The 9,715-nt window shown below is 37.4% G+C and overlaps 1 protein-coding gene across 1 annotated transcript; it reads right to left on the reverse strand.

Annotated features, from left to right (window-relative positions):
• Positions 1-44: 44 nt before the first annotated feature.
• On the reverse strand, positions 45-9,128 carry LOC123311573 (hydrocephalus-inducing protein homolog). Its single transcript, XM_044895609.1, has 24 exons — positions 8,994-9,128; positions 8,643-8,930; positions 8,404-8,502; positions 8,045-8,082; positions 7,836-7,992; positions 7,459-7,579; positions 6,961-7,339; positions 6,159-6,620; positions 5,911-6,106; positions 5,629-5,847; positions 5,400-5,569; positions 4,371-4,778; positions 3,923-4,150; positions 3,552-3,696; positions 3,326-3,495; positions 3,220-3,269; positions 2,737-2,822; positions 2,526-2,671; positions 2,218-2,359; positions 1,747-2,061; positions 1,461-1,694; positions 1,122-1,343; positions 863-1,002; positions 45-407 (listed from the first exon to the last, which is right to left on the reverse strand). Exons 1-24 carry the CDS (start codon positions 9,024-9,026, stop codon positions 56-58), a joined length of 4,800 nt encoding a protein of 1,599 aa, XP_044751544.1. The 5' UTR covers positions 9,027-9,128; the 3' UTR covers positions 45-55.
• Between the last annotated feature and the right edge of the window lie 587 nt (positions 9,129-9,715).

Here is a 9,715-nt window from a genome sequence, read left to right on the forward strand (position 1 = left end):
TCCGGAAGGCAAATTGCAATTTAAAATATTCAAGAAAACTGAAATTAAATGCATATCATTTATTGCCTGCTTGACACTGTAAGTAATAAATCCACTTGAATCCGTTTTCACAAAGAACTGTTAGTTTTCCTGTAAACTTTCCAACCCTCAACAAATCACTCATCGACGTACCGCTCCTCGGCCTGCTGAGTCTTTTACCCGGAACGGACACGGTAATTTTCGCAGATTTTTTCCCCCTTATGGTTTCTTCGGAGGGTTTCACATGAAACACGTTATTATCCACACTGAATTGGAATGTCTTAGTATCGTCGAAAGGGTTGTTTATGTCGATGGTGATGCTCTCGCCTAGAAGAAGTGTCAATGGTCCTTGTGGCTCGGGATTGACAGATTCTCCAACTAGAGGAAACCTGTGAAAATCTCCCAATTTAGAACACACACTATAACGAGCATAAAAACTGTATTGATTTATGGCCATATGCACCGTTTCATTAAACGAGATTAATTCCTTAAACATCCTTTTTTTCCATAGAGATTCTATGCTTAAACGTCGTTTTAGAGCTTTACGTCCAGTTTCATAATCGAATTTAACGTCACTTTAAGCTTAAAGCTTCCTTTAATGTCATTTTTAGTAGGGTTAAAGGAGGCTTTAAAATTAAAGGGACTTTAGGTTTGATTATGAAACCGGCCGTAAGCTTCGTTCATTCCATAGACATAGAGACATGTCTATGGTTCATTCAAACGGTGCATACGGCCATTAGTGAATTCATTCAAAGTTATAGAAAAACTTGGTCAAAGAAAACTGTACTGGGGAAAAAAAACTTCTAAAACACCTCACAATTGCATTTTTCAAAACGTGACTTACGTATAATCTCCAACAAATGAAGACGCCTCTAAGACTGCTCTAGTGATACCTATGTCAGACGGAAAGAAAAGCACTTCCATATAAGGCTTCTCTGATTGAGTATAAACCTTGACGACTTCAAAAGATGTATTGTCCACTATCTGAAGATTAATATGCAAAAAAGTTTCATCAGTAATTCACAGATTTCAAAGCGGGCAGTCAATAGAATCCAACATCATGAAGTCCTTCGTAAATTCGTGTGCATAAAATTTGATTTTACCTGTGGAACAACTTCCATATTCTGCAGCAACCTAGGCAGAGGAACGGTTTTCATCACGTTCTGTCCAAACTGAGTTTGGAATCGCACTTCCGGTTCTGAATTCGGTTCCTGAGCCTCTAGGATCAGATTATAGGTATAGTTCCCCACAGCTGGATTGGAGATAGTGAGAACAGCATTCGACGACTCAACTTTTACTGGTAGGTACTTCACACTCAAATCGTACTGAATAAAAATCGTATCAAGTAATAAATTGATATTAACGAAGAAAGTTACCGCAGATTCTTATCAAAAATCAACAAAAACTCTTTCTTAATTTTTACTCGAAAAAAAATGTTTTACCTTCTCGTATGGAAGTGCTATAAATGAGCTGTTCACAATCACATAGGGAGATGACGATGAAACGTTGAAGTCCACCGCCTCAGGTAAGGGATTCTGCACTATGATTTTTTTGACAGCAGGCACTCGAACGCATGTCACAAATTCAATATTATCAATAGTAACTTCCAAAGGTGTAATTTTCAACGATACCACATAATAGAGAAATTCTTTCGTTTTCTCGTTGAGAAAGGTTATCTGGAAAAGAAGGAGTAAAAACTAAATCGACGTATTTATATTCAAGCCGAACCTTGAAAGTCAATCTGCCTTCGTTGACCACATATACGGTCCATTTAAAATCTCTTTTGCCGAATGGTGGCACCTCCAGGTTATCATTCGATGTGATCTTATAGATCATCCTCGTAGTATTACCGTCAAGTACTTCCGTGAGAACCTTGAACTGCTGCCGCAGACCCAGCCAGTTCTCCACTTTCAGAACTTCACTGTGGTAAGTTTTGCAACAAATTTCCCTTGAGATTTCAGCTATGGGATTTGGTGGTAACACTGTTCCTTCGAGAGCGTAGAGTCTGCCCATACCGTTTGGGAGGGGGAAGAAGACAGTTCCCTGAAAAAATTCGGCTATAAATATGATTATAGAGTCATAAAATGGTTCCACAGCTTGGACATCTGTGTTTGGTTTTAGTCTCACAGTTAAAGAAGATTGATCTGTCTCACTTATAGTTTCAACAGAGAAGGAGTTGAATAAAGCTTAATTATTCACCTTATGCTGAGATGGAATCAGTTTCATTGGTGAGTAAACTACTTGATACGTTACTGATGATTCTTTGGGAACATTCAGTATTTTCGCACCAGAGAAATAGTTTCCAGTGAAAACAGGCTCGGTATTCCATATATCCTTTGTCCTGGGTACAGTAATTTGTCATTATATTTTGGTATATTCCAATTTTCAAAGAATATGCATATACATATTCTGAGGGAAATTCGACTGAATAGATGTGTCATATTTAAATCTGAATAGTCACATTGTTTGCAGCCGAACACTGATATTTCAAGAAATGTTAAACTTACTCATTTTTGAATTCGATTTTCTGATAACCTTCTTCCCTAACTGCTGCACTAAATTGCAGGGTGTCAAACGGTGGTGGTAAATTCATAGATCCACCCGTTAGAATCAGCTCTAATCTCTTCTGATACTTATCTATTTGGCAATAAGCCTGAGGAATATAAGAATTCATCGATGAAAATTCAGAGAATGGCATGTAAACCGACCATCACTTACCTTGAATTTAAAAACGCACTGTACATGTCCTGGTTTGAAAATTATAGTTGTCGTCACTTTTGAATTTGGCGGGGAATAGCCATCACCTGAATGAGAGTATTTCTGTTCATATCTTTCACTGAATCATGCAGACAAACGGCTAGTTTAAGGAACGTCAATTATAATTTAATGGTCCATTAAATTTTGAATCCTCCATTAGATTATAATTGAAGTTCCAGCAACTTAGCGCAACTCTTGTAATCATAACACAAAAGTGTTTTTATATTACTCTGTTGATCGTTTGAGGACCCTCACAATGAAATATTTGACTCTATTTTTCCCTTGATGATTCTGCTCTGGAAATCTCGCCATATTTCTAATCCCCTATCATATCAATAGGATATTTCAAGATATTTAAATTTCAAAGACTGTATTGATGAGAACCATAGGAAAAATAAATCAAGCTCTTGCCATCTTGAAGATTGACATAAATAATGATCTCACCTCCTATAAAACTCACATAGCTCGAATTTTTCTCCAAATACCAACGAAATCTGTAACAAAACAATAAATCACTCCTGTTATCAAGAATTGTTTGGTTTCAATTTACTTTCCACCAATATAGCCTTCGTTCATCAGTATAATGGTCTCCTCACTAGCATAACCTACCACGACATTTCCAAAATTTATAACGTCCTTGTTCAATGCGAAAGAGGCGTCTACAACTGACCCCATTATTGTCACAATGGGCTCTCTGTAATTCTGCACTTGGAAGAAAATCTATAAAAGTGAAACTCGAATAGAGTGACTGTAGAATGCTGGAAATTTTGCAATACATTGCTCTGAAATTTTTCCTTTGTCTCTGTTGGCTTAAACTTGACTACGACGTCCGCCGTTTTGTTCGGAGGTAATCTCACCATTTTTTTCGGGTATATCTCTAAGGTTTCCACGAGGAACTTATTCAGTTGTTCTTTGGACTGCCTGCAAAGTGAACAAGAATTCACTTTGGCATAAGAAGAAATAATAAATTCGAGGTCTTAGGCACAAGAGACAGGATAAATTGGAAAAAAGGCAGTTTGAAATGAAATATAATCAATTATTTTCGATTTTTCTGGGCATTACTTATTCACTCATCTCTTGACATTTATGGTGGGAGCTTAAGTAATGACAAGAAGGAGACAGTAATTCTTTGGATTTCCCCACTTACATAATTTGCATTTCAGAATCTGTGTGCATTTTCTCTAAAGATTTCAGGGATATAACTCTCGAAACTTTGTCGCTTTGGCGTCTCCTTGGTAGATCCTTCGTTAACTTTTCTTTACTATTTATTTTCATTGATCTTTGATCTTTGCTATAAGTGCTCCTGGTGTCATCCTTATCACCCGGTTTTCCTTTGTTCTTATTGGCAGTTTTCTGTTCCGGCTGGGCTTCCTCTCTGTGAAATCATAAATGATACTTTTTTTTACAGCCATTTCAAACTCAAACAGAGATGAGCATCGTAATATACTAATATGCGCGAAAAACCACAATTTTCCTTCAGAATTGTGGAAACATTTTGATGAGACATATTTTTAATTCAACATAAATATTTTACGGCTTGAGTAAAGAGAAATTTAACGATAAGAAGAAGATTGAGAGCATTCATTTTACTCAACTGTATTGAGGCTATCTTCGCGGGTTCTATACAAAATTCTCCGACTTTTGTCTCGATTCCTTTCCTGTTGTGTGGTAGCTTAGACGGAAGGGCGAAAATAACGTCTACTGTACATTCTCCAGAGTTCAACACTTTTATCGATTTCTGCACGGATTTCCCAACTCTCACTTTACCAAAGTCCAGAAACTTATCGGTCAAACTCAGTACTTCCAGTGCCAGTGGGACGCCTTCTCCGAGGAGTCTTATGATGACCCGCTTGGAATCAACAAAAAAATTGAGGGCAGTTTCATAAACACCTTTTTTCAGCGGACTGAAATAAATCTCTATCCTTTTACATTCTTCCGGTGACACAACAGCGGATTTGAAGTCAACGAGGAACTCGGGGATGCAATTCTTTCCATATTCTAATCTGGAATGATGAAATTCGAAGGAATATGAAAGGATTTCAGCAAATTCGTTTGAAATTCGACATTATTGTAACCGGAAATCAATTCCCCTTTTTCGAGTGCGAAAAGTTTCCAGAACAAGACAATGAACTAAAGAGAGAGAGAAAGAGACTTGAACGCCGATTATGCACGACTGAAATGATACTATACAAAAAATTCTATCCACCATCGATGCATAAAGCGGTTATAATCTATCCGTTTCCTTCAACATATATTCATAAATCACTTATGATAAATTTATCACCATTCAGTGATTATTTAACCAACATTAATAACTTGTGATTTATGGGCCGTTATCCACTGGTTCATCAAACTTCATTGTCAGAATCACAGACAGAGGCTCTCTCTTCTCTCTGTCAGAAGTTTCTCCAGTGAGTATTGAGATATTAACTTGAATACAGGTATCATGTCATGAATTGAAAATGAGGTGAGATTTTGAGAAATAATGATTGAATAATATGTTATATTTTGTATCGTATAAGTTAGTCCCGAATATGGTACCCGAAATAAAACAGCAAAAACTCATTTGCAATACCAATAAATTAGGGGGTAGAAAAATAACTCTTCTCAAATAGAAAACATACACAACCGGCCATTCATTATTATTCTTGAAATCCAACGGAGCGTGATAGAAATGGGTCGGTTCATCTTGAATGAGACATTTGCCAAAATCGTATTTCAAGTATGAAAACGTGAACTTTGGCTTCTGCGTGGAGGCTTCCACTTTGAGAACGTACGTAGGTCCATACAGAATCTGAAAAAAATTACCATGAATTCATATATTCGATATGTCAAGAATTTGGTAACTTTTACTTTTAGCTTTAAGGTAATGTTTTTCAGTATGCATTTCCGTACTGCCAGAAGCGATGCTTTGAAAGCAATCTTTTCTGAGCTTCTTAGATATCCTTCTCTTCTACTAAATTGAATCTTGGCTCTGAGCTGCTTATCCTCTATTGACCAAGAGTAATATAACCCGATAGTACTAGTATTACTCAACTCAAACTTAATTTCTTCCCTTTTATGCTGCACTATCTAGAAAAAATATGGAAGAAGTTTACGATTTGTTCACTTTATCCTTCAGTCAAGGATTATTACCACTCCTAGATTGATAGTTAGTGGCACATTTGGCTTAACCTCAATCTGGCTCAATTCCCTTCCAAAATAAACAAACTTCGAAGAAACATGAATTACGTTCATCAACAAATTGAATTGTAAAGGCTCGCTCATATATTGCACTATACACTTTGGCGTGAAAATTGTTTCTGCTTCCTTGGTAGGTCGAACTGTTAATCTGTAAGTATTCTAAGTGAAAAGGCGAAAAATCTGAGGTGACTTATCCCAACCGCAATATGTTTCTGCTCTTCGCTTCCATCAAACCAGACATTGGGGAAATACTCAGTATTTGTTGGTTATCAGAGAAGAGAGAATTCTTTTTGAAACTAAAGTGAATTTTAATATCTTCGTCATTCGTGAGGATGACCTCCTTCTGCACCAAATCATTCAATAAGGTCGCACCTAGCGCTAAGCTGGCGCATTCGAAGTAAACCTTCGGCTCTCGGCAAAGCCCTTGAAGTAATAAGGAATATCTTGGCATGTATGGATCGTCCGGTTCAAATAGGAAATAGTCCGTAAACTGTCCTCGGTTTTGTGGGATGAAGACGAAGTTAGTTCTGGTTGCTTTTCTGGGTGAAATTAAGCCCTTGTTGAACTCGCAATGGAAGAAGGAAGGCTCCTCGTGGTCCATCTTGATATTCCTCCAAACGAATGAGAATGGGTGGAATGTGGCATTTGTTACGAACAAGGATCTGTAAACGAATATGATACACGATATTTCAATATCGTAAAATCTGTGTGAAGGGTTTTCAAAGGTAAGTTTGATAGCCGCACAGTTTTGCCCAACGTAAAAGTGGAAGGAAATAGTGATTTGGATTGTGATGCGGGGTACTCTGGGTGGCCTAGGAGGCAGCTGAGACAGAGCAATTTCTTTATCATCGTAGTGAATGCTTTCTCTATGCTGTGTTTTTATCATCTCGTCCCTAGAAGGTTCTCTGATGGTATGTACTTAGTCACAGAGTAGAGAGATGAATGACTTCGCCACATTTTTAATCTGTACATTAGTACGATGAATTATGAAGGTGAACCTACCTATTACATTCAGATCCGACACCGAGGGATAAAAAGTCGAGGACCTTAGTTTCAACCCCTTCCGGAAGTCCGCAGTAAGTTTTGAACCTATGCTCGCTGGCTTCGTAATCTTTCATGAAAACCGAACACATGTGGTAAGGAAAACTTTTACTCTCGCCTCTCAGAGCTACCACGAGGTCGTTGGTTGAGGGATCCAAATTTTTCATGTTGGCCCTGAGATAGTACTCGCGAACCTCTTCTTCGACGGGGGTGTGATGGACGCTGAACTCGTATTTTGTCCTGGGTGGTATGATGTACGATACCGGTTCTACTGAGAAGATCTTCAAGTCCTCTACGGACTTCACAGCTGGCATCTCGCTTTCTGAGATTTGCATCTTTTCTGAAAGACGTTCAAAATTGCCAATTCGAACATATCAGAATGTGTATGGAGTTAATCCAGGAAAGTTGGACGAATTGGATTCTAGAAATATTTTTTTAAGTAAACCTTGTATTACTCACCAAATAGACTAGGTCTTGGAGCGGAAGGTACATTTTTTGCATCCAAATAATCGGTGATAGTCCAGTTGATTTCGAGGTTTACTCCACTTCTGTTTTCTACAGTAATGGTTTTCGTTAACATCTTGAAAAAAAGGTCAAGATTATAGATCAATGATCATTAAAGAAATTGAACTACTCTTTGTGAAGTCCAAATAATGCTGTCGGCTTTATTGGAAAATGGAAGATTCTCTTTCGAAAGATTCTAAAAGACTCGATAATTCCATCTTTATCGAAGAATGTGAAGAATGTCTTTCTGTCTTTTCTTCCTTATTATTTCGTAATCGTTTACTGACTTGGTGAAATAGATCATTCTGTAGTAAAAAAACTTCTCAACTTACGGTGTGCACATAAGTCTGTTGAAAAGAGAGCTCTTGCGTTTCGCAAAAATAGTTTGCATAGTCGCATTGGGCATTGACCAATAACTGTATGAAAGAAGGTTTATCAACCTCGTCGTAAGGTGGCTCATTGCTTTCGTATATGGCATTTTCCACACATCTGAAATTGGATTCGTTAGACGTTCGTAAAAATTCAATTAGCAATTGCTTACGGCGTTTCTGAGCAATCCGTATCACTTGTTGGTGTTTTCTGAAAGTATCGTTCGATGAATCTTGGAAAATTTCACAGATAAGAGCCAGAAAAGTAAAGAATAACAGGGAATTTGTAGATAATATACAGTAGAAAGGTCTTTAAGGATATATTCGGAGGCATGAAAAGACATCAACACAGTAAGACGTATCTCCAAATCAAGAAATCCAGCAAAAAATCATAAGCATTAATTTAGTGAAGTATAGTTTCCGAGTAAATAATTAAAGTTTGAATCCTGTTTTTCAACAGTAAATTTTCTCTTACGCTCTTACGATTCTGATAGTCACAAACTCAGGAAATTTAGGTATAGATATCACTTACAAATACAGCAATGTTGGTATTTTGTCGATCGTCCCATGGTAGAGGAAAAATATGGCGTGGATGGTATTTGATTTCGGTGATGGTCAACAGAATCTCCTTCTGAAAATTTCACATGTTGGTACGATCAATTCCACAACATTTCATAAAAAAACAAAAGGTCCGAAAAAATCTATTCAATTCTGAGTTTTGCTGTGGGTGAGCTGCAAACTAAAAATCCTAATTAAGTAATAAAAAATCACCTGTTTCATGTCAATGTGACGCTTGGTTCTAAAAGCGGCTATCACTGTCTTCTCCGATCCCTCGTAAAGATGACCAACACAGGGCGAAAAGGTCAACTCGCGAATCTGCCCGAATTGGAACTTGTAGACGGAATTCGAAACGTTTTTTATCTTGAAAACGATCTTGTGAAGCTCGTTCTTATCCACCGGTCCGAAATTCAGGTCGTAAGCTATCTTGTGGTTGTGCACGTCGACAGGAAGATCTTCGAGACACACGAGGGCATCGAAAGCGAAAGTATTCAAATGTAGCTGAAGATCGATGTTAATATTTTAGTCGGAGTTTGAAATAAGGAATTTCTGTAAAATGAGTACCTTCCAAACATCGAAGCAATTGTTCAAGACCATTATGTTCAAATCGGCATCTATACATGCTGAAGATTTGGCCTCGAATGTAATATTTACGTATCCTTTTTCTCCTACATTCAGTGGGATCACATCACAATGCTTCTTTTCTACGAAAATGATGAATGGTTCGAATTATTGAGATCGTTAATATTCTACTTCAAGTCATGAGTTGTAACGATTCATGTATTAATTTGGTCGAAGTAGGGGAGACTGGGGAGGGTTGATACGTTTTTTGGAATTTTTATTCTGGAAACGGAATTATATGAAGAAGCAGGACTTTTCTTATATTATATAATTCTTCAATTAATCGTTCAACAAAATAAATATAGAAGTCGCAAAACATAAACATCTTATTCTGTACAGAACGTTGAACACAAAAACATGCAAACTGTCTCAAGCCTCCCCACATATGGGAGGATTGATACGATGTACTGGGAGAGTAATCGAGAGGATTATTCAGCTCAGTAGGTAGGTCAGCAATGATACTGGCTTGCTTTGGTCCTATAGGTGTAGAAAAATCAGGAAATTGTCAGTTAGTCACTTCCACACAAGAAAAGTCGGCCTCGTTAAATACATGGGGATTGTACGTTTTTTAAAAATCCCTTTGATATGTTGGATGGTGAAGACGCCTTCATGTAGGCCTATCCAACTAGCTACGGAATATTTTTTGAAGATTATACATGTATCAG

Source organism: Coccinella septempunctata, chromosome 4 (assembly GCF_907165205.1).
Source record: "Coccinella septempunctata chromosome 4, icCocSept1.1, whole genome shotgun sequence".
Taxonomy (NCBI): domain Eukaryota; kingdom Metazoa; phylum Arthropoda; class Insecta; order Coleoptera; family Coccinellidae; genus Coccinella; species Coccinella septempunctata.